At 46.9% G+C, this 25213-nt stretch overlaps 1 protein-coding gene and 1 non-coding gene across 2 annotated transcripts in view; both read left to right on the forward strand.

Annotated features, from left to right (window-relative positions):
• GAB2 (GRB2 associated binding protein 2) overlaps positions 1-24912 on the forward strand; it is a 192104-nt gene extending 167192 nt beyond the window's left edge. Inside the window, exons 4-10 of the mRNA XM_038568486.1 lie at positions 14689-15281; positions 16526-16620; positions 17689-17953; positions 19228-19318; positions 19559-19661; positions 21009-21134; positions 21730-24912. Coding sequence (XP_038424414.1) covers positions 14689-15281; positions 16526-16620; positions 17689-17953; positions 19228-19318; positions 19559-19661; positions 21009-21134; positions 21730-21873 — 1417 coding nt within the window. The 3' untranslated portion in view covers positions 21874-24912. The remainder of the gene's footprint in view (positions 1-14688; positions 15282-16525; positions 16621-17688; positions 17954-19227; positions 19319-19558; positions 19662-21008; positions 21135-21729) is intronic.
• On the forward strand, positions 10179-10236 carry MIR1838 (microRNA mir-1838). The gene has a single exon (NR_049274.1). It is a non-coding gene; the product is annotated as a microRNA mir-1838 (primary transcript).
• Positions 24913-25213: the final 301 nt, after the last annotated feature.

Here is a 25213-nt window from a genome sequence, read left to right on the forward strand (position 1 = left end):
ACCTAAAAGGGGAGACAAAGCTTATTTGCAGTTGGGGAAGCAGCTTTATTGTGTGGTCCTGAGAAAGCTGTGCTTTTCTCTGTGTCTTTGCGTTTACTTGCATGGGTGTGGGAGCAAGACAGTGATGAACAGGATCTCAGAGATTTTTTGGAAAAAATAAGTTCAAACAACATTAACAGAATTCCCAAGTAATGGAGGGTGGGAAGGAAGCTTTCTTTGGTCCAGAAACACCATATAAGTTCTGGAAGGAATGGAATAGTTTGCATGATACTAAACATACTGTAACAATTAAAAACTCTGGACATAATATAAAAAAACAACTGTTTGAAGGCACTGAAGAGCAGCCAAAAAGCAGGCAGAAGTTGAAAGAGATGTAACTCTTAAAAGGAGCTAGCAGTGGGGGCACCTGGATGGCTCAGTTGGTTGAGCATCCAACTCTTGATTTCAGCTCAAGTCATGATCTCAGTATCATCAGACTGAGCCCCAAGTCAGGCTCTACTCTGGGTGTGGGGTCTGCTTAAGATTCCCTCTCCCTCTGCCTCTGCCCCTCCCCTGCTTGTGTTGCATTCTCTCTCTCAAAAAAAAAAAAAAAAAAAAAAAAAAAGAGCAGCATACAAAGACATTAGGTGTCTAATTGCTAATTGCTTTAATTTGTGGTGTTAAAAGGTGGGGCTGGACATAGTGAAGAGATGGTGAAATTTAGGAGAGAGATAGAAACTAAAGAATAACTGGGGAGTGCCAGTCACGGTATGGTGGCAGAAGCACTACAGGCTACCTCTCTCACTGACCACAAGTAAAAATTGTGGACAAAATACAATTACCCTGTAATCAGTCTGATTCTATAAAAATAAAATGAGGCAGGGATCCCTGGGTGGCGCAGCGGTTTGGCGCCTGCCTTTGGCCCAGGGCGTGATCCTGGAGACCCGGGATCGAATCCCACATTGGGCTCCTGGTGGGTGCATGGAGCCTGCTTCTCCCTCTGCCTGTGTCTCTGCCTCTCTCTCTCTCTCTCTCTCTCTCTCTCTCTCTCTATCATAAAAAAAAAAGAAAAATAAAATAAAATAAAATAAAATAAAATAAAATAAAATAAAATAAAATAAAATAAAATAAAATGAGGCAAATTATAAAGGGAAACAGGGCAGCCCAGGTGGCTCAGCGGTTTAGCGCCGCCTTCAGCCCAGGTTGTGATCTTGGAGACCCGGGATCAAGTCCCACATCGGGCTCCCTGCATGGAGCCTGCTTCTCCCTCTGCATGTGTTTCTGCCTCTCTCGTGCGCACTCTGTGTCTCTCATGAATGAATAAATAAAATATTTTAAGAAATAAAAAAAATAAAGGGGAGCAAAACTTGGAGATAGCAGCTACATAGAGGTGAATCTGTATCTCATGGAATTACCCTAAGGGTGGACCCACTCACACAGCTGCACATTGGGGCAGACAGCTGGAACTGTGATAGAAACCCCATCTTTCTTAGTAGAGGAACCTTGAAAGAGGAGCCCTTTGGAGACTGGAAAGGAATGGAATATGAGAGAAGATTGCTGGAGAAGAGATTTCCTAATTCTGGGTATGAAACCACATAAGTCTCAGGCCTACTGTGAGCTGCACATGGGTAGGATGGACCAAACCAGCAGAACACAGGCTTTGTGAACTACACGGAGATCCACACCACCACAGACCAAAGGAGAGACGGAATTTGCAGCTTTAATCTAATAACCACAGTGATTGCCTGCAAAACAAAAACCTCAGTGTTCTCCAGAAGATTATAAAAGAACCCAGCATCTACACAACATAATATCATAATACTAAAGATATAATCCAAAATTTCTCAGCATACAGAGAACCAGCAAAATGTAACCAGTTCTGAAGGGAAAGCACAGATGCCAACCCCAACATAACCTAGATTGTTGGAATTATCAGACAAATTTAAAAGCCTGTATTATAACAATATTCCATAAAAATTAATGGAGAGAAAAGAAAAACTATGAACCCAAAAATTAATATCCTGAAAAAAATTAATATCCTGAAAAATTATCCTTTAGGAATGAAAACAAAATCAAGAGATTGTCAGATGAAAGAAAAATAAGAATTTCCAAGAGATCTGATTTAAGAAATGATAAGGAAGGTCTTCTGGCTGAAGCAAAATAATACCAGAAAAAAACTAAAATCTTCAGGAATGAAGGAAGAGCAGCAGAAATAGTAAATATCTGCATAATTTTCCCTCCCACATTCTTTAAAGTATGTGAGTGTTGAAAGCAAATATTAAATGTTGTCTAGTGTGGTTTTCAGCTGGTTTTCTCTTCAACCTGAAGAGCTTAGTTTATCATTTCTTACCATAAGAGTCCCCTTGTGACAGGTTTTCCCAGTTTTCATTTATCTGGAAATATCTGTATTTCACCTTCCTTTTTAAAAAAAAGATTTATTTGAGAGAGAGTGTGCACATGTGTGGAGCGGAGAAGCAGAGGGAGAGGGAGAGAGAATCTCAAGTAGACTCCCCACTGAGTGCAGAACCCAGTGCAGAGCTCAGTCTCACAACCCCGAGATCCTGACCTGAGCCCAAACCAGTCAGCCACTTAACCACCTGTGCCACCCAGGAGCCCCTCACCTTCATTTCTGAGAGATATTTTGCTGAATATAAAATTCTGGAATGATGATTTTATTTTCTTTTGGCATTTTAAAGAATGTAATTCTATAGTCTTTTGCCCTTCATTGGAAGGTCAGCTGTTATTTTTATTGTTAGAATCCTATATGTAATGTATCTTTCTCCTAATGGGTTTTTTTCCTCCTTTATATAAAAATTGTGGTGAAATACACATAACATAAAATTCATCATCTTAGTTTATTTTTAAGTGTCCAGGTCAGTAAGTGGTAAGTACTTCCACATTGTTATGCAACCAATCTCCAGAACTCTTCTCATCTTACAAAACTGAAACTCTCCCCAAGTTAAAAATTCTACATTTCACCTTTCCCCTGCTTCCCAACACCCCCCTTTCTACTGTCTGTATGAATTTGACTTCTCCAGGTAACTCACATAAATGCAATCATATAGTACTTGTCTTTTTTGCGAGTGGGTTTTTGCACTTAGGATAATGTCTTTAAGGTTCATCCGTGTTAAAACACATGTCAGAATTTCCTTCCTTTTTTATGGCTGAATAATATTTCATTGGCTATTTATGCCACATATGTTTATTTCATCCATCAGTAGACACCTTGGTTGCTTCCACCTTTTGGCTGTTGTGGTTAATGCTGCATGAACCTGGATGTACAAGTACTCTTCCAGGACTCAGCTTTCAATTCTTTAGGATATATATCCAGAAGTAGAATTGCTGGATACTCTGGTAATTCTGTTTTCAATCTTTTGAGAAACTCCCATACTGTTTTTTCATTATGGCTGTACCATTTTGCAACCATGCACAAGAGTTACTGTTTCTCCACATCTTTGCCAATATTTGTAATTTTTTAGTAGTACCATCCTAATGGCTGTGAGGTAGTATCTCATTGTGGTTTAGAGTGGGGGGGAGTGAGCTTCGAGTTTGTTTGGTTTGGGTTTGTTTGTTTGTTGTTTGTTTGTTTGTTTTAGAGGGGGAAGGGCAGAAGGAGAGAGAGAATCCAAAGCAGGTTCCATGTCCAGTGCAGAGCCCAATGCAGGGCTTGATCTCGCAACCCCTGAGATCATGACCTGAGCTGAAATCAAGAGTTCAATGCTTAACCAACTGAGCTACCCAGGCACTCCTCACTATGGTTTTTATTTATATTTCTATAATGATTAGTGATGTTCAGCATCTTTTCATGTATTTGTTGGCTATTTGTATATCTTTAGAGAAATATCTATGTAGGTCTCTGCCCATTTTTTTTTTTTTTTAAATCTGGTTGGTTTGTTGTTGTTGTTGTTGCTGTTAGGTTGTAGAAGTTCTTTTTATATTCTGGATATTAACACCTTGCCAAATATGATTTACAGATCTTTCCCCCATTCTGTAGATTGCCTTTCACTCTGCTGATTGTGTCCTTTGGTGCAGTTCAATTTATCTATTTTTATTTTGTTCCCTGTGCTTTTGGTGTCATGTATTTAAAAAAAAATCATTGCCAAATCCAATGTCCGGAAGCTTTTTCTCTGGTGTTTTCTTCTCAGAGTTTATAGTTTTAGCTCTGAGGTCTTTTTGTTAAATTTTTATATATGGTGTCAGGTAAAGCTCTAACTTCCATTTTTGTGCATATGCATATCTAATTCTCCCAGCACCATTTGTTGAAAATATTGTCCTTTTTCCCATTGAATGGTCTGAGCACCTGTGCTGAAAATCACTAGATCATATACGTGAAGGTTATTTCTGGGCTCCATATTCTATTCTATTGGTGTAGATGTCTATCTTTGCGCCAGTACCACATTTTTAATTACCATAGCTTTGTAATAATATGTTTTGAAATCAGGAAGTACGAGGCCTCTCACTTTGATCTTTGTTTGCAAGATTATTTTGGCTATTTGGGCTTCTGTCTGTTTGATGACTTTTTTTTCTTTTTTTTTTAGCAATTTGACTATGATATCCCTTGAGATGTTTTTCTTTGGGCTTCACTTAGCTTTCTGATTCTATTTGTTCTTTTTGATCTAGTACAGCAAAATTTCTACCAATATTTTTTCAAGTTTTTTTTTCTGCCCCATTCCATCTCTGCTTTCCTTCTATTCCTCACATTAGACCACTTGATACTGACCCATACATCACTGATACTGTGGTATCAATGATACTATTCAATTTTTAAAAATCTGATTTCTTCTCTGTGCTCATTTTGGATAATTTTTTTAAATTGATTTTCCAGTTCTAGAATCCTCCCCCTTTTCACCTACCCCACAATTTTATTTACCTTTTTTAAAAAATAATTTTTGAGGGGATCCCTGGGTGGCTCAGTGGTTTGGTGCCTGCCTTTGGCCCAGGACGTAATCCTGGGGTCCCGGAATCAAGTCCCACGTCAGGCTTCTGCATGGAGCCTGCTTCTCCCTGTGCCTGTGTCTCTGCCCCCCTCTCTCTCTCTCTCTCTGTGTGTCTCATGAATAAATAAATAAAATCTTTTAAAAATAATAATAATTTTTGAGAGGTATTTGAAGTACAGTCAATGTGAATATACATCAAGTTTCCTCATGCCCCTTTGTGATCCATACTTTCTTCTACCTCATTCCTCAGGGACCACTGACAATATTTCTATCACTACATTAGTTATCATTTTCTACAATTTTGCTTGAGTGGAATCATATAGTATTTACTATTTTCCTTATTTCTTTCACTCAACATAATGCTTTTGGGATTCATCCATGTTGTTATATGTATCATTAGTTGTTCCTTTTTATTGCTGAGTAGTAATTCATTGTACCTTTATATCACAATTTACTGATCCATTCTTATGTTGATGGGCACTTGGATTTAGTTTTAGCTATTACAAATTAGATACATTTGTACATAAATAGTCACTAACAAGTGTAGACATTTGCTTCATTTCTCTTGGGTAAATATCTACAAAACCAGGCCTAGGTGGTTTTATTGGTAAATTCTATCAAAAGGGTAACACAAATATTACCCAAATTCTTTCAGAAAATAGAAGAGGGGATCCTTTTGCAACTCATTTTTTTTAAGGTGCAACTCATTTTTTGACACCAAAATAACCCTACTACCAAAACCTGACAAAGATTACAGGAAAGAAAATCAGAAGGTAATATTCCCTGTGGATATAGATGCAGAAATCTTTTCTTTTAAAAAAATTAGTAATCAAATCCAACTTAAAAATATATATTTAATATGTATGTGTGTTCCCTAATATGTATTTAAATATAGTAGGGAGTGTATGTGTGTATATACATCATTAGGGATAATAGTTCATGATAAAGTAGTGTTCATCCTAGGAATGCAAGATTGGTTTTACATTAAGAAGCCAACCAGTGTAATTAATCACATCAAGATCATAAGGAGAGGGGTGCCTGGGTGGCTCAATCAGCTAAGTGTCAAGTGTCTTACTCTTGATTTCCACTCAGGTCATGATCTCAGGATTGTGAGATCGAGCCCCGAGTTAGGCTCTGCACTGGGCATAGAGCCTGGTTTACATTCTCTCTCTCTCCCTCTCTCTCTCCCTCTCCTTCTGCCCCTCCTCCCTCCCTTTCTCCTTCTCTCCCCTTCTCTCTCTATCCCTCTCTCTTCTATCCCCCACCTCTCTTTTTAAAAAAGGAGAGAAAATAAGGAGAAAAACAATGTAATCATCACATTAGTAGGTGCAGAAAAAGCATTTATCAAAACTCAATGCCTCTTCATAAAAATTTTCTTAGCAAACTGTAAATAGAGGAGAACTCCTTCAAATTAATAGCAGACTGCTAAGGATAACCTACAGCTAATATTATACCTAACAGAGAAATATTAAACATATTCTCATAATACTAAGGACAAGGACAGAATACCTGCTCTCACTTCTGCTCAACATTGTACAGAGGGGATGCCTAGGTGGCTCAGTGGTTGAGTATCTGCCTTTGGCTCAGGGTGTGATCCCGGGTCCGGGGATAAGTCCCACATTGTGCTTCCCTGCATGGGGCCTCTGCCTCTCTCTCTTGAATAAATAAATAAAATCTTAAAAAAAAAAAAAAACATTGTGCAGGGGCTATAGCCTGTCCAATAAGGAGACAAAAAATGTAAGAGGCACAAAGATGAGAAGGGAAGACATAACACTGTCTCTACTTGCAGGTAACTTGATGGTTTATATAAAAATTTTAAAGAATCTAGAAAACAACTATTATAATGAAGAAGTGAATTTAGTAAGGTCACAGGATAAAGGATTATTATATGCAAATTAATTTTTACATACTAGCAGCAAACATTTGGAAAATGGACTTTAAAAAAATTCTCCATATAATGATGCCAAAAAAACATGGACTGCTTAGGAATTAAAAAAGATACACAAGACCTCATCACCGAAATCACTATCAAACACTTCTGAGGGAAACTAAAGACTTAAATATGGAGAGTGATATGCTATAGTTATGAATTGGAAGACCCAATATTATTAAAATGGCAAATCTTCCCAAATTGATCTATAGCTCCAATGCAGTCCAAATAAAAATCCCAGCTAAGCTTTTTCATAGAAATTGAGAAGCTAACTCTAAAGTTGATATGCCACTCCAAACAACTTAGAATAACCAAAATGATTTTTTTAAAGAACATGATGAAGTTGCAAGATTTATACTACCTGATTTCAAGACTTGCAAACAACCAAACTTTGTCTTTCTTTGTCTTTCTTCTTTAAGACCATGTTGTATTGATGAAAAGGTAAACATACAGAGCTCACTAGAACAGAATAATGAGGTATGTGTGTGTGCACACACACATGCATGTGTTGACAAAGGTGCCAATAGGGACTGAAAGGCTTTTCAACAAATGGTGCTGGAACAGCTGGATATCCATATAGGAATTAAGGAAAAAAAAAAAAAACTTTATTGTTACCACACTACTCAAAATTAAATGTGTTTAGAGACCTAAATCTGATTCTATGAAATGTCTAGAAGAAAACATCTTTGTGATCTTCGGGTAAGCAAAGATTTTTATCATAGGATACAAAGGAATCATAAAAGAAAATAAATTGATAAAGTGCTGAACAAAATTAAAACTTTTGTTCTTAAAAAAAAAAACTTTTGTTCTTCAAAAAGCCCCATTAAGAAAACAAAATGCCAAGTCACAAAATATGAGAAAATACTCAAATATATCTGACAAAGGATTTATTTCTAGAAAATATAAAGCACTATTATAACTTAAGACAAACAACCCAATTTTTTTTTAATGGGCAGAAGATTTGAATAGACATTTCACCAAGAAAAGATACAGAAATGGCAAATGCAAAGATGTCAAATCACTAGGGAAATGTAAATTAAAACCTCTGAGTTTTGCTTCATCTCCACCAGAATGGGTAAAATAAAAAAGACTGACAATGCCAAATGTTGATAAATGGTGTGGCCTTACTGCTCCTGATATTCACGTTACATAGGTGCTCTGGAAAAAAAGGGATAATGCTTTACAGTTTACAAAACACTATCACGTTAGTTACCTCAGGCAATCTTTGAAATAATCTCATAGAGCTACATCTTTAAAAAAAAAAAAAAAGATTTTATTTATTTATTTCTTTTAGAGACAGCACAAGTAAGGGGAAAGAGAGAGGGAGAAGCAGACTCCCTACTGAGCAGGGAGCTGTATGCGGGCTGGATCCCAGAACCCTGAGATCACAACCTGAGCTGATGCTTAACTGACTGAGACATCCAAGAACCCTTTTTTCTTTCTTTCTTTCTTTTTTTTTAATTTTTAAGTAATCACACCCAACATGGGGCTCAAACACACAATCCCAAGATCAAGAGCCACATGCTCCACTGACTGAGCCAGCCAGGTGCCCCTCATAGAATTACTTCTGAGTGAGGACTTGGGAGAGAGAACCATCATCTCTGCCTAGCATAGACATAAAGATGTCTGTTTGGATTACTATCATGAAAGAGTATTTACTGAGGCTAATAATAACCAATCTTTTATCTATTCCTTTTTTCATTTATGGGGGAACCTCTCATATTGTACAATAAATTAAGCACTTCAGAGATTAAACTAGGAATTATTTATTTTTTACTGTAGTTGCAGCCACTGTTCTTCCTTCAAGTACTGGATATGCATTCTGGCTAAAATGACTACAGTTCTCAAAATCTGGCTTTTCCACTGAGCAAAAATAAGTAACTCCTCAAAGTAGTAACTATTGCCAAGGAAGGAGTTTTGAACTGACGCCGTGAAGATGAGCAAAGTCCTTTTTGTCTTTGGGGACCAGTTAGCTTCCCCGGATTTATTTTTGCCCTCCAGTTTTTAGGGCCTCATTTCAGATTCCAGACCTTCTCTGTCTTCCTATTTCAAGGAGGCTGTTAAACCTGCAACAGGTGATACATTGTGGTGAGTCACATGCCTCCAAAAGCCGTAATTTTGGGGAAGGGTGGGGGGCAGGGGAAGTGAAGTGTCAAGTGATGAGATTCCAGACTCAGTGCATCACTGACCCTGCAGCGATACTCTGCAGAAAGATGGTGGGTAGAAAGTAAAATCAGAAATGGCAAAAGAGAACTTACCTCTGATTAGTCATTTGTAAGAGGTCTTAGTGACTCATTCACCCAGTAGCTTTGATTGACCAGAGACAGAGAATATTACAACTTCTAGTTTCACTCATTTCATATATATAACTTTGCTCCAAAACCACAACGAGAAGGCAAGCTCAAACTTGCAGCCAGAAGGCCTTGAGATGCAAAGATCACCTCACCTCTTAGAGATTAGGAGACAGCATTTTCTGCATTTTCTTCCCTCACTGGAAGGATCCCTGTGGAATGGGTTAAATGCAGAAGGATGGTCCACATGACCTCTTAAGATTGCCAGTGACAGTTACAGAGCTAAATGGTGGTTAATTTACTTACAACCATTTGTGTATTCTCTTTCTTTAAATAGGAACAGATCCATTAAAATCAAACTGGGCTCTTCATCATGAAGGTACTAGGAGTAGGGTGGAAAAGAGTGAAATGTGGTGTCGTGTGGTACATAAAACTATATGGAAAAATGCCAAAGAGCTATTGCCAAATAAAGTGATGAGGAAAACTAGGAAAGCATTCCTTTAATTTAATTTTATTTACATTTGTTTTTATTTAAGTTCAGTTTGCCAACGTGTAGTATAACACCCAGAGTTCATCCCATCAAGTGCCCTCCTCAGTGCCTGTCACCCAGTTACCCCAACCCTCCTGCCCACCTCCCCTCTGCTACCCTTTGTTTGTTTCCCAGAGTTAGGTATCTCTCATTGTTTGTCTTCCTAATTTTTCCCACTCAGTTCCCCTCCTTTTCCTTATACCTTTCACTATTCCTTATATTCCACATATGGTTTGAAACCATGTTTGTCCTTCTCCGGCTGACTTACTTCACTTAGCATAACACCCTCCAGTTCCATCCACGTTGAAGCAAATGCGTATTCGTCCTTTCTGATGGCTGAGTGATATTCCACTGTATACATAGACCACATCTTCTTATCCATTCATCTGTCAATGGGCACCGAGGCTCCTTCCACAGTTTGGCTATTGTGGACGTTGCTGCTGGAAGATAAGGGAGAGGCTTCCGGTCCGCGTGAAGATGGGAGTGCCACAAGAGGTGATGCGCTGGCGCCCCCACCAGCTGGCGTTCCCTGGCGTGGGAACGAGAGGCAGGGGCTGCTGGCTGGAGGGAGCGCCTTCTCTCACTCGCCGCCTCCGCGTCCTCCGGGGAGCCCCCGCTCACTGTGCAGCATCTCCCCGCACAGCTCAGCTCGTCCATTGGCTGTTTTTCTCGTGTGATGTGTGAGGGTCATACCTGTCTCTCAGAACCACGAAGGGGATTCAAAATGACCTTGTGTGTGGTGTGCCCGGCACAGTCCCGTGCGTGCTGCTTTTATGAGGCCTCTGGCCAACCCCAGCCTGCAAGAGAAGCCTCTCTCTCTCAGGATCCACCCCTTTCAGGTCTTCGTCTCAGGAAAGCGGCTCAGGACACCATGGTGACATAGACCTCGGTAAAGGTGGACACGGAAATGGTAAAGGCCACAGAAGTCACGAGTGTCAGAATTCCACTCGGGATCACTGCTGAAGAGGGGACACACCGTAGCAACGGCTTTGAGCAGAGCCAGTTCTACTGCCATCTGTCTGTCCGAGTGCATGGCTTTTGGCAATCGTTTCCCTTGTGTAACTCCTTTAAGCTCATTCTTGAAGCAGCAGCCCACGCCCCTCCACACAGGGCACGGCACCATGCCAGGGCACGGGAAGGGTTCCCTGCCCCCCAGGGGCGCAGGGCCGGGTGGAAGTGCTGGACCCAGGCCCCGACAGCTCTAACACGAGGCAGAACAAGTGTTTTGGTGGAAGTACAGCCTGCGGTGGGAGCAAAGGGAAAGGAGGAGGCCTGTAACAACTTTGTGGAGCTAAAAGGCTTTTTTTGATATTTTGTGTAAGATTCTGATGCCTCAATGAAGCATTCCAGAGAAAGGTAAATAAGACAGGTCCAGCCAAAGACCAGGTGGGACACATTTAGGGATGAGTGAGTAGCTCCGGGAGCTCAAGAGGAGGAGGAGGATGCCAGGGCAGCATGACGTTGGAATGTGAGCTGGTGGGTCCCAAAGGGGAAGGGTTTCAATCTACTGACCAGAGCATAGGCCAAGCTCAGGAAACAGGATGGCAGCACCGACACTTTATTTATTCATTTATTTATACATTAATTTGCTTGTCCATTCAACAAACCTTTATTCATCATTCTCCATGTGACAGCACTAGTCCAGGTGCCAGAGAGAGAACAGTGATAAGACAGTTTCTTTCCTGGAGGAAATCTCGGTCTGGGCGGGAAGACAAGTGCTGGTGGTACATAACACAGATAACACTTGCTCCCTGCTCCAAGTTGAGCAAGTGATTGATTATGCTTGGAGGTAGAGGAGGGTGAGAAACAGCTTTAGAAGATGTGCTGGGGGTGCCTGGGTGGCTCAGTTTGTTAAGCATCTGCCTTTGGCTCAGGTCACAATCTCAGGGTACTGGGATCAAGCCCCATGTTGGGCTCCCTGCTCAGTGCGGAGCCTGCTTCTCCCTCTGCTGCTCCCACTGCTCACATTCTCTCTCTCTCTCAAAATCTTTTTTTTTTTTTTAAGATTTTATTTATTTATTCATGAGAGAGAGAGAGGCAGAGACACAGGCAGAGGGAGAAGCAGGCTCCATTCAGGGACTCTGGGTCTCCAGGATCACACCCTGGGCTGAAGGCGGCGCTAAACCCCTGAGCCACCTGGGCTGCCCTCAAATAAAATCTTTAAGGAGAAAAAAGATATGCCTTTTGTGCTGAGTTTGAAGGACAAATAGGAGCAGGAGCTTGCCAGATTGAAGTAGGAAGCCTTTCAGACAGCATGAACAATGTGACAGAGAGCCTGGAGGCTTAACTGCAAGGGGCTCACTGGGAACAAGGGAAGTTTGGCTGAGTGGATCCAGGAATGGGGAGGGGAACAGGGACAAGAGATTGGGGAGGTGAGTTAGAGCCGGAATACAGCTCAGGCCTAAAGGCAGTGGGACAGTGTTGACAAAGTGTAAGCTGGCCAGTCAGGAAAGTAAATGTCTGTAGGACGTAGAGGGGATCAGAGAGGTCCTGGTGGGTGGTAGGCAGACTAGGCCTTTGATTTATGCAGAAGAAAAACCAGGAGGACCTCAACTGGGATGGATTCAATAGGCCCTGAAAGGATTATCGAGTGAAAGATTATAATGTGGGTAACTCCCAGGTTCCCGGCTTGAGTGACTGGTGCATTCAGAGAGAGTCAAGAAGAGGATGAGTTCATCCCTGAATCAGGTTAAGGTTTGAATAAAATTACGTGAAACGTGAAACGTTGAGCAGGGTTTAAGGTTACTATTCTCCCCATCCCACCTTAAGACCTCCAGGCGCTCCCCAGCTCTCAGCAGCCCCAGCCTGGCCCCTCCACCGCCCCCTCTTCAGTCTTGTGTCCTAATGGACCCAGCCTGAGCAGCTTGCAGTCCCTTTCCCTCACTGTGTTGTGCCCCTTCTTTGTTCCTCTAACTAAAACGTGTTTTCCCTCCTCTTGCCTTGTGCCTGGCCAATTTTGAGACTCACTCAAAGGTAAGATCTTTGAAGAAGGCTTCCGTGACATTCTGTACCACCACCGCCAGGGAGGGTTCATATAAATCTGTCAAGAGCTGAGTACTCACCCACTTGATTGTCATGATTTGTATGTGTGTCACCTCCTCCACCACTATGTCCCCCAGGGCAGGAGGCATCTGTGTTATCCATTGTGCCTGGCCCAGATGGAAAATAGGACATCAGTAAACATTTGTTAAATGAACAGGTCTCCATGGAGATGTCCAACCTTAAATGTGCCATTGGCTCTCCCATCCTTTTTCCCAAGCACTCCATTATCTAAAGGATCTAGGTCCGTGGTGCTTGGCTTGGTTGTGTGTGTGAAATAGAAAAGAAAAGGAGAAAGAACACGGAAGCCTACAGAGGAGGGCCACTGAAGGTTTGGGAACTGAAATGGAACTCCCCAATGGTCAAGAATGCCAGTTTACCAGAGAGCCTGGTCTAGACACCTGTTCCCTTCCTCTTTCTAAACTACTGGGCCCTATTTTCTATCACCATCTGGTGGCCGCATCCATAAATAACAAGCTCCCCAGGAGCTAAAAGAACTTGTTGAAGGCAGAAGTTCCAACAGATTGGCCTCAGGGGGCTACAAGCTCCTCACCTGTCCCAGCTGCAGCATGAAACTTTGTATGTATACAAGATTTGCCTCATACTAGTAAGAAGTGCCAAGAACTTTTCATCAGATTCTTGAAGAAGCTTATAGCTTCCAGAAGTCTGAGAATCACTACTATAAAGGATTGTTCTAGAACAGTGATTCTTTTTTTCCTCAAGTGAAATCCTGTGAAGAATCATAAAGTGAGAGAGAGAAAAGCTTATCTGCATCCTTAGTTGCTCAGAACCTCACCTTCCACAGCACCTACCTACACACAACACAGAATCCAGTTTGAAAACCACATTCATAAGGCCAGTGACTTCTGGAGCTTCAAAGCCAGATGAACCCCAGAGAGCCAATGAGTCCCATCAGGCCATGCCTTCTGGTGGGGCCTGAGTGAAGGTCATAGAGATATTCGTAGTGGTAATGGAGCTCACACAAATCCTTCCAGTCCCGGGTCTTTTTTTACTCTTGAGTCTTGCCTTATTTCCCAAAAATCTACACTTTAAAACAGTAATAATCAAAACTTTTTCTGTCTATAACATAGTTCCCAAACAGGAAACCATTTTTTTTAAAGATTTTATTTATTCATGAGAGGCACAGAGAGAGGCAGAGACATAGGCAGAGGGAGAAGCAGGCTCCCTGCAGGGAGCCCGATGTGGGACTTGATCCCGGGACCCTGGGATCACGCGTTGAGCCAAAGGTCAACCACTGAGCCACCCACGTGCCCCCAAACAGGAAAATATTTTTCCTATAAAATTTTAGTCTTCTGGAAAGAGATATTTCCCCCTGCTACCTGTGTCTCAACAAACCATAATACCAGACAGAAAATAAGTGTATAGTTTACATTTGAACAGCTCTTTACAACTCACAACATCCACAGCCAGTAGCTAATTTATTTTACAGTGGGGAAACTGACACTCGGGTAAAATGAGCCAGTTGCTAGCTTGGGACACCAGTTCAAAGGTTCTTTCCACTGTCTCACAGGCCTTCATATACAAACGTGCACATTCTGTGGTACCTAGAGCAACGAACAGGCAGGTGCTATGGCTGCTGTGCTTCTTTATTTGGAGGGGTGAGGGGTGAGGGCAACGTCTGCTAATCACAGCTCTCTGGGGTGAGGGAAGATAAAGGCTAACACTGATTGAACATCTATATATTGGATATACTGGAGTCTCATTTCTAAACAACATTCAGAGTATGTTTTTTATCACCGTTTTTGCAAATGCATTAACTAAAACTCGCAAAGAGAAAGTGGCTCGTGCAAAGTCACACAGCTAGTAAACCAAGATAAAGCTCAGGCCTGCCGGCCTCCCTGGCCTGGTTTCTACACCAACCAGCCACATGGGGCTTTGAACATGCCAGCTTGCCTCCCTGGGTGGGCAGTCCTGGCCCCCTCTAACCTGTTCCGTCCTTCTTCCCCTTCTTCTCTCTCTCAGGAGTGCCAGCTTCTCTCAGGGCACCAGGGCCTCCTTTCTCATGAGGAGTGACACAGCTGTACAGAAACTTGCCCAGGGCAACGGACACTGCGTCAACGGGGTCAGTGGTCAAGTCCATGGCTTCTATAGCCTCCCCAAGCCAAGCCGGCACAATACGGAATTCAGAGACAGTACCTACGACCTGCCCCGGAGCCTGGCCTCCCACGGCCACACCAAGGGCAGCCTCACTGGCTCTGAGACAGATAACGAGGATGTATACACCTTCAAGACACCCAGCAACACCCTGTGTCGGGAGTTCGGGGACCTCCTGGTGGACAATATGGAAGTGCCAGCCACCCCGCTCTCAGCCTACCAGATCCCTAGGACATTCACGCTGGACAAGAACCACAATGCCATGGCGGTGGCCACTCCTGGGGAATCGGCCATAGCTCCCCCGCCCCGGCCTCCCAAGCCAAGTCAGGCAGAAACTCCTCGGTGGGGCAGCCCTCAACAGAGACCTCCAATCAGCGAAAGCAGCAGATCTGTCTCTGCCGCGGCCACCATCCCCAGGCGCAACACCCTCCCAGCCATGGACAACAGCCGACTGCACCGAGGTTGGTATAAGCCCCAGCTGTGACCCTGAGGGGCAGCTTGGGAGCGCTCAGTAATTTGCCAGTCCTGGGTCATCCGTGCCAAGGAGACATGAGGCCCACCTGGGTCACTGATACTCGGAGGCATCTGGTACCCAAACCTGGTACTAGCTGGTCCTCCAGCACTGGAGGCTGTCGGCACATGCCCACGGTGCAAGAGTGTAGCAGACCCAGCCTGAGAGGAATTGCTGTTCTACTCAGGGAGAAAGAATATTCTCGGTTAACCACAACACAGCTTCTTATGGGTTTGGAAGTCCAAATCCTAGCATTTGATTCATTTTTATATAAATCAAATCAAAGACTGAAAAAATAAACTGAGAGGACCAGTTCGAACTGGAGCCAAACCTATGTGAACTAGCAGACTATTAAAACAAATTTTAAGCTACTAAATATTTTCTAAGCCACAAATGAATCTCTGGCTTAAATCTGGACTTCTCTCTGAAGTGTATAAATTTATTGTCACTAATTTCCCCTGAGCATGTTCCAACCTTGAATAAGCCTCCTCTGTTTGATGAAAAAGTACAGTAATATTAATTCCTTTCATTTTGCTTCGTGCTGTATAGCTCGCAAAGTCTGCTCCTACCCGTTCTGTTGTCTAAGCCACATAGTGACCCTGAGAGTGTGGTGGGACAGAGAGATCCTCGTTGTGTCCATTTCACACGAGGCCCATGGTTAAGAGACATATTCAGGGTTGCAGAGTCAGTCAGGGGCAGAGATGGGACTAGGACCTGGGACCTGAGTCTTGGCTCAGTATCTTTCAGTCCATCAACTATTGGATCAGTGACCTTGTGCTTTGGAATTGAAATGATACCGACATACATGAAACATGTCCTTACCCTTCAGAGAGCTCACATCTAGTTGGAAAAATAAAACCAACATATGTAAATTAGTCAAGTGTCAGTATTCCTGTCGTGTTTGTATAAGCTCTGGCAGGGATGAGTGGGACAGGCGTTGAGTGCCATAGGAGTTAGAGGAGAGAGGGGTACGAGGGAAGAGTAGTTACAGAGGGATCCTCCGTAGGTGCCAACACTGGAGGCAGAACTAGGAGCCCGGGAGGAAGTTTCGAACTGAGGAATGAAGTGATAAAAGTATTACTTTATCAGTTGGGGTTGAGAGTAGCGTCTTCTGGAGTATCTATCAGACCCTGAGCAACACTGCTGAGGGTTTGGGGAAGTATTAGCACATGGATCTTCTCTCTTCTCTCCTAGCTTCTTCCTGTGAGTCCTATGAGTACCCCCAGCGTGGTGGAGACAGTGCCGGCCGGTCTGCCGAGTCCATGAGTGATGCGGTCAGTGCTTTCCTGGTGAGTGGGGGTGAGCCAGGGGTCCTCAGGCCAGCCCAGGTGGTTAAAGGTCACACCTCAGAGAGTGAAAAGTACAGAGTGATGGCATCTCCCTCTTAGGCCCCTGCCTAGTTTCTGGTCTCCGTCCAGATGCCTGGGTTGGGTTTTCAGAAAGTAAGATACCACTGGGGTCTGGGGTGAAGAAGAGAGTGTGCTTGGGGGAGCTAGACCACAAGGCTCTCCATGTTGGTAGGTTAGTCGAATGGGTCTAGAATGCAGAGGACCCAGGCTCTGGGATGGGGCACTGAGGCAGCATGCTTTCTCCCTGAGGCTCCACCCGGAGGAGGGCCGCAGTGTGGGATTCCCAGTAGGGGCGGTGCTCAGAGGCAGTCTTGGTGGCAGAAATCCAGTTGCGTTCAGAATCCCAGGCTGCCCTCTGCAGGGGCTGACCATGCTCTCCAAGCCAATTAGGGCCTGGCATCACGCCTACTGGAATGACAAAAATTGGGTAACCACAGCAGAGGCAGCTTCCTTGGGTGTGTGGACAGACAGGGCAGGAGCTGGAGCAAGGCTGTGGGCAGGGTGACTATATTGTACAACTTGGTGGCAGGTCCACCTGCAGCTGGTGATCACCCTGAAAAGCTGGACTAGGGGAGCATGCTGGCCCACCCTACTAGCCAGGGCCGAGGCTTCTCCAGGGCTCCCTGCCCTGCTCGGGCTTCAGATGCCAACCCGCTAATGCTAACCCCTGAGGTGAGGTGCGGGTCCTAAATCAAACCCATGCCATCTGTGGCCTGTGCCACCCCCAGCCTCGTCAGGCCCCCAGAAATCCTTGTGGGCCCAGCCACCAGGGGTCTTTTATACTAGAGGATTATTGTAAACTTCAGGTGGGCCCCAAGGGATCGCCGAAACTAGAAGGGACCCACAGACCTTGTTTCTTTCTGCCTCCCCCTGTGCTTCCTTGCTTGGGTTTCTCAGGGCCTGCCTTAGTAGCTTCCCAGGGCAGCTGACTCCTCGCCCTGCATACAGATTCTCCCCGCCTTCCTGCTGCTTGTTAGTTACTGCTGCATTTCCCCCTCTCCCTCCCAGCCAGGGAAAACAGTTGTGGGCCGCTCAGAGAGCTCCAATTCTGAGGACAACTACGTGCCCATGAATCCGGGGTCCTCCAACCTAATGGCCACGGAGCGGGCAGGTGACAATTCCCAGAGTGTCTACATCCCCATGAGTCCAGGACCCCATCACTTTGAGGGACTTAGCTACCCCTCCACAGCCCTTTCTATGCACCGGGGCTCCAGCCGAGGGAGCGAGATCCAGCCACCCCCTGTCAACCGCAACCTCAAGCCTGACCGGAAAGGTAAGTCTCCTCTTTCCCCTGTCCCATGTCTGGACGGGGTACAGGAACTGTTTGCATTCATATAGGGAACATTCCTTGCAGGGAAGTGTTAGCCTCTGGAGCCTAAGCACCCCAAACTCTCACACACATGCATGCACACTCAGATTCACTCCAGTGGCCAAGCAGCCTAGGGACTGGCAGCTGGAGTGGCCTGGACGGGCCGGAGTGCAGGTAGACATCAGAAGGAGAGGACGTAGTCAGGTTCCGGCTCTGCCACCCGGGGTTAGAAGCAAACCATTCTGTGTTTGAGCCTTGGTTCTCATCTGAGAAACATGAATACTTGCCTCACAGAGCACTGAGGAACACAGATGATGTGTCTAAACGTGCCTTGTGAGGTCTAACATGTTTCTGGAGGACATGGGGTGAGTTTAGAGTGGGGCCGGGCCGGAACGGACAGAGTGGTCTGCTAGAAGGTATGCTACGCCCTGATAGAAAGGCGTGAGCTCTCAAACCAGGTACCTGTGTGTTAGAATCCTTATTCAGCACCTCCTAGGGTGGGACCTTGGATAAATCATTTCAGTTTCTTAGGTGAAATGGGCATAGGTTTATTTAGGGTTTATTGAGGAAGAAAGCATCTAGGACACTGCCTCTGCCACGCAGCAGGTGTTCAGGAAAGTTAGACCCATGCCCCTTGCACTTAGACCAGGAAGCAGTGCTGCAGTTCAGACTCCAGGTCCGCTGGGCCTCCCTAGGGACTGGCTGCGGGCCGGGGCCCGGGGCAGGAATTCAAAGGGAGAAGTAAAGTGATCAGGCAGGATGAGCACCCCTGACCCCTAGGTCTGATCAACAGAGAATTCAGATCGTAGCATTTGAAATGAAGCCTTTAGGGCCTTGACCTTCCTCCACTGCAGGCTCGACAGCCCTGGTCCAGGAGTGGCAGGGATAGGCATCGTGACCTTCTCCACTTCAATTATTGTCTCTTGTTTTTATATATAGTCACACATCTGGGAGAACAATCTGTTGTCAGACTCTGTGTCCCCATTTTGGATTCTGAAAATACGATTATTACAGTAAATGCTTGGAAAGAACATACCATTCAGAATCTGAAGCTGTGACATCAAAGCCTGTCAACAGAGGCAGAGATCACAGAACCTGCTAGACCTCAGTTTCCCTCTGTAAAAGTGGGAATACAAATACATTTATGAATATACTTGTGTGTTACGTGTGTGTGTGTGTGTGTGTGTGTGGCATTATCATCTGTGGCTGAGCATTTGACTTTCTCTTCCTGCTTCCAGTAAAGCCAACACCACTTGACCTGAGAAACAACACTGTCATCGATGAGCTCCCCTTCAAGTCACCTGTTACCAAGTCTTGGTCTAGGGCCATGTGAGTGTCCATGTGGGGAAATGGAAGTTTGGAACGGGGTTGTCAGGGCTGAGGCGGGAGAGCTGCGTCCTGACACGAATGCCGTCGGTAGCTGAGCGGTCTCTTGGGGCTTGGTGTCCTTGTCTGTGAGGGGGGCATTGACTGCACCTGGCCCGTATCAGATCTGACAGTGGAGAGTGGTGCTCCGAGGGCGGGGTCTGGGTGTGAGGAGCCTGAGTTCACTGTCTTCTCTCCCCACAGCCACACCTTCAACTGCAGCCCCTCCCAGTACTGCCGCCCCATCTCCACCCAGAGCATCACCAGCACGGACTCCGGAGACAGCGAAGAGAACTACGTCCCTATGGTGAGTCCACGGGTGTGACTCCCACCGGAGCACCCAGGAGCCATCTCAGGTCCCCACTGGTTGTAATTCCTTTGCTTCTGCAATCCTTCTCACACACACGTGGTGTGTGACATGCTGGAGAGGCAGTGCTGTGGGGACACACTGGCAGGATGAGCAGTCAGACCAGGCTGGGGAGATGTACAGGAGGAGGAGGCTTATTTAGCTAGGGCTACAGGTGGAAGTTGGGCTGGATCCAGATCACAAATGACCCCAAATACTGCCTTGGGGAGTTTGGACTTTGCCTGGGGACCACAGGGGGCCACTTAGATGGGTGCCTTAGAATCATCACTGGGAGCCTATAGAGAATGCTTAGAGCACCCTTCAAAGTTATAAAAGACCTCTTCATTTCTTACTGTGCTATTCCCATGACCACGAGCAAGAATGTGAGTGTAAGCATTTATTGAGTTATGTCCTCAGTGGTGGGGGCACATGTAACACGGCGCATGGTGGCAGAGGCCATGAGAAATCAGCACATGAGGAGATTCTTCCTTGAGTTTTCCATTGAAAAGGGAGTAGCTGGGCAGCCCGGTGGCTCAGCGATTTAGCGCTGCCTGCAGCCCAGGGCGTGATCCTGGAGACCCGGGATCGAGTCCCACGTCGGGCTCCCTGCATGGAGCCTGCTTCTCCCTCTGCCTGTGTCTCTGCCTCTCTCTCTTTCTCTCTGTGTCTCTCATGAATAAATAAATAAAATCTTTAAAATAAAAAAGAAAGAAAAAGAAGAGGGGGATAGCTGCCCAGCACCTGGTAGTTGCTGCATAATGAAAGAAGGAACCAACCCAACAATAAGCAGCCGAAAAATAGAACATAGGACTGTTGCCATTCACATCAGAATAGGAGTGCTGGAAAATTCTAGACAAGTTGGTCTTGATGCCTGGATGGAGACAGGACCTAGAGTGTATCCCTTGAAGAGGGGCTTCCATGTGACTGCCCCACTGGAGGCCAGGGAAGGGAGGTGCAGAGAAGCAGGTTTGGTGCAACCGAGACTTTCCAACATCCCGGGCGTAACGGAAATGTACAGCAGGACACCACAGGTTTGGGAGTCTGAAAACAGATCTGGTTCCCATCCCTGCTCACTGGCTCTACACCCCAAGGCAAGTCAGCTCACTTCTCTGAACCACAGTTTTTGCTTTAAAAAATAAGAATAAAAAACAAGAATAGTAGTTAATCCTACCTCCATCCCAGGATTGTTACAAGGGTTTCATGAGAACCTGGAAGTCCCTGGCCCAGTGCACTCCAGAAGTGTCTGTTTTTCCAAGGGTTAGTCCGTTTTCTAAACGTACTAATGGTTTTTCCCTCCTCTGTTCATAGCAAAATCCAGTGTCTGCGTCTCCCATTCCCAGTGGCACCAACAGTCCAGCCCCGAAGAAGAGCACGGGCAGTGTTGATTACCTGGCCCTAGATTTCCAGCCGAGCTCCCCCAGCCCCCACCGCAAGGTACGGGGTGGGGTGGGGGTGTCTGAGCACTCGGCCTCGTACCACTTGACCACTTTTCAGTTAGTATGGTTCTTACAGGGCTCACATGCCTCCTCTCAACGCACAGGCCTCAAGGTCTGTCGGACCTTCTCAGCCAGTCCCTCCTCCTTGTGCAAATGAGCAAATGGAGCTACCCCAGGAGCCATGGCCCGCTCAGGGTTACCGAGTGAATCAGTGACAGATCCGAGACTCAGGAATCCCTTGTCCCAGGCCTGAGCTTCTCTTCGAGATCACTGTCTAGGGGCCTCAACTGCCTTTGGGCCGGTCTAGACAGCGGGGCACTGCGAGTGCTCCCCTCTGACTGGCACTTGTTGGCACCCAGCAAATCCTTCACAGGGAGGTGGGTGGAGGCAGAGATGAAGGCCTGGGTCCCCTTGGAGCTGGGAACTCAGGAGTTGACCCAGGCTGTTGCAGAACCAGGAAGATGATGCAGTTTGGGCTTTAATAGCCACTTTCAGAAACAGGACACAGGCTCCTGAGGCAGCTCAGAAAGAGCCCCCACACCTGCCCCCCACCTTACTGATAACTCACAGCCACCTCCTCATTCTGTCCTCAGCCATCCACGTCATCTGTCACTTCCGATGAGAAGGTGGACTACGTTCAGGTGGACAAGGAGAAAACGCAGGCCCTGCAGAACACCATGCAGGAGTGGACAGATGTGCGGCAGTCCTCGGAACCTTCCAAGGGCGCTAAGCTGTGACTCAGTGGCCCCTGAGCCTGGGGAGGGGCCCGGAGGCAGCATCTCCAAAGCTGGCTCCTCCCATCTACCCGCCCCCTTCTCCCCTCCCGTTGCGCCCTCTACTCTGCCACTCTGGCCTTCAAAGCACTTGATGTCAGGGACCCTGAACCCTTCTCCTGAGAGGTGAGGGCCTGATTGAGGCACTCCCTCTGCCCACTCGGGCCCACCTTTGATTTTTATCAGTAATGGCCATGCCTCTACCCACCTTAGTTAGAGCTATTGCCAAAAAGCATCCTTCAGCCTCTTCCTGTCCTTTAGACCAGAATACCTACTAGGCGTGGAGAGGGGCTGGGGTTCTGAGCCAGATTCCACACCTCACATCCCGTCACGGCCCCCGAGCCCTCTTCCCTCCAGCTACTGGGCTACCTCTCCTTCAATCCCAGAAGATGCCACGTCGTCTCGCTGACCCAGGGAGCCCAGGACCAGCAGACCAAAGTGGACATGGACTTATTCCTCCTTGGCATTCTTGGTAGGGGAGAGGCAAGGCCTGGAAGATGGGAGTTGAGGTTAGCGATGGTCTTGAGGGACACAGGAAAGAGGTCCCAGGTGCACAAGGCGGGCGATCTGGGCAGTGCTCCCCCCTCCCATCACAGTGTAGCTGTTGGAGGTTGAAAGAAGCAGGAGGGGGATGGGTACCCACAAACCAGGAGCAGGGGGTGACCAGGGCCCCCAGAACTATGGAGCATACAGGCCCTCCTCCAGGGCGCACCCCGCCAGAGGCGGCTGGGCTAGGTGATGTAGGTGCAGTCGGGAGGTGGGTGCCGAGGGCAGGCAGTGCACGTGGACTGGAGGGTTGTAGGGCTGTGGTGCGGAGGGTGCAGGGTGCGGGAAGTGCGTGTCTGCGAGACAGGCAGTTGGGGGGCAGGCAGATAATCGATGGGCAGGAGGCAGGATAGAGACCATGGAGGCAGCCTGGCGGCGCCTGGGGCTGCAGGCCGGAGGCTGGAGCGGAAAGTGAAGGAGCTGTGAGCGTGAGGGATGGCGGGGAAAGCAGTGCGGCCAAGTGGAATTGGGGGAGGGCCAGGGCTTCTGCCAGGAAGAGTGTGCTCCCAGGAGCCCGCCGTGTTTTCCCAGCTCATCTTACGTCTGCTGCTCCCTGGTTGGACTCAGATCTGGGGCAGGGTCATCACCTCAGCTGCGCCCTCCCCCACCAGGCACTTTGTACTGGGGGGGGGGGGGGGTAGCCGAATCTCTTATGTTGATGGTTTTTGCCCAAATCCTCCAGGGTTGCAGAGGTTTCATCCAACCCTGGGGTGAACAGACCACCTCCCTTCAACCAAAAAAACCCTTCCCAGCACGTCTGAGGGAGGGGACTACAGGCTCCCTTGGGCTCCTCAGAGCACACACCTGGCCATGTCATCTCCGAAGCCGCACTCTGGCAGAGACGATTTTCTCGCCAGTAGCCCTCTCTCAATCAGTTGAGCTCAACTCAGCGAGCATTTATTAATGGCTGCCGGGGCCCCGTTCTGGGAACACGGAAATTAATTAGTAATTAATCCGTGTGCCCGTGCACTTGAGAAGGTAGGGGCATGGGATGTTGGTGATGGCTGAGAGAGACCGGAAGTGAGGCTGCTTAGGAAGTTGGTGCAGATCAGGGGAAGGTGGGGTCTGGGGAAAGGAGATGCTGAGATGGGCCTTAGAAGCAGGAAGATGGAGTAGTTTTCCAGGGAAGGAGAGCGGGCTGGGGTCCAGTGGAGGAAGGACTGGGGCTGAGGGCAGTGGTCGACACCTTGTCCCTTTAAGGCCCTCTTGGAAGGGTCTCTGGGGCCAAGCTTTGGTGCCACCCCCAGCCCCAGTACACCCCGAGAGTATCTGCACTTCCTGAACGTTCCACAAGGTGAATGAAACTGGTTAGTCTTTAGAAAGTGTGTTCAAATCTAATGTCCAAGGAGGCCTCATTCCAGCTTTTGATTCCTGCAGCTCCCAAGCACTTAGGGTGGAGGTGGAAGGAGGTGTGAGGAAACTGGCCTATTAGAGGTAGAGACAGGCTCACAGGCTTCAAACTACTCGGTGGTCAGGTCAGTTTTAAAAACTGATCAAGGTCCCCCCCCCCCCCCCCCCCCCGCCGGTGGCCTGGCAGGGGCAGAAACCCCAGACCAGGGCTGCCTTCCCAGCCGACGTGGCTCCTGTGAGGACTCACGGTGCCTGGGCCCGCAGGAGCCAACACCTGTGAAAGGGGGGTTCGGCAGGCTCTGCAACCTTGGCCTCCGTGCGGAGGCTGAGCTGGTGGGCGGGAGAAGTCCCTCTCTCCTGAGGGTCTGGCTCACCAGGGATGGGCAGCACCCAGAGCATTAGTTAACCCAGTCCCCTCCCCGAGCCTGACTTTTTGAAACTCTTCAAGAAGCACAACCCTTCCCATTCTGGAGTGAGTGGAACAAGGGCTGGCCCCAAGCCCTGGCTGGTTCCCCCCACCCCCCACATCCCATTGACAAGAGCTCTGGATGCAGACAGGGCAGAGGCAAGTTAGCACTTCGTCTGCAACCTGTGGGGGGGGCCCGGGCACCTGAGCCCTGAAGCTCCCTCCTCCTCGGGGCCGGGGCCGACATTGTGGGACTTTCCAAGGTCTCTGCCTGCCCGCTGGGGGGCCCCCCTGAGAGGCTGTCATGTGATAGTTGGTGGTGTGTATTCTTGTGTGTTGGTTATACATGTCTTGAAATCTAGCATCCTTTCGCACAGAATTGTCTATGTGTCGGGGAGAAAATGGGCCAGCAGCCCAGTCTTAGGTTCTCGCCCTGTGATACCATTTAAAATTGACATTTAATTTTTCAAATCACTGTTGGTGCCTAATCACTTAAGTTATTAATTTATTCTGTTTTCTTTAAAAAAAAAATTTGTAACATGTATTTATCCTGTGAGTAGGTCTGGGGTAGGGGTGGGAACGTGTTGCAGTGGGTCCTGTTTTTGCTGTGGTGACACATGGTACAGGCCTGGAGCTTGCAGGTCCCTTTTTACTGTGGTGTCGGAGCGGGACAACAATAAAGTCCATTAGAAGTGACCAGAGAAGGCTGCTGGAGCCTGTGTCGTCTAAGGGGCTGGGGTGGGCGGGGAACCCACCTGCACATTCACGTGGGCTTAAACACGCACTTCCGGCAGGGCCCCAGGCTGTGTCCTTTCATTTTAATAGGAAGTAACCGGGCCCTTCTCCCCACTGGGAGCAAGGGTGGATCTCCCTTACCTCGGGATTGGTGTTCCTGATATAGGACGTGGAAATTGTACCTTCTGCCCATTCATCTTAGAAGGCACGAGGGGTGTAGAGAGCTGAGCTGGACAGGGTCTGTGACAGTTGGGCCAAAACCCAACT

Source organism: Canis lupus, chromosome 21 (assembly GCF_011100685.1).
Source record: "Canis lupus familiaris isolate Mischka breed German Shepherd chromosome 21, alternate assembly UU_Cfam_GSD_1.0, whole genome shotgun sequence".
In the NCBI taxonomy this organism is placed as follows: Eukaryota; Metazoa; Chordata; class Mammalia; order Carnivora; family Canidae; genus Canis; species Canis lupus.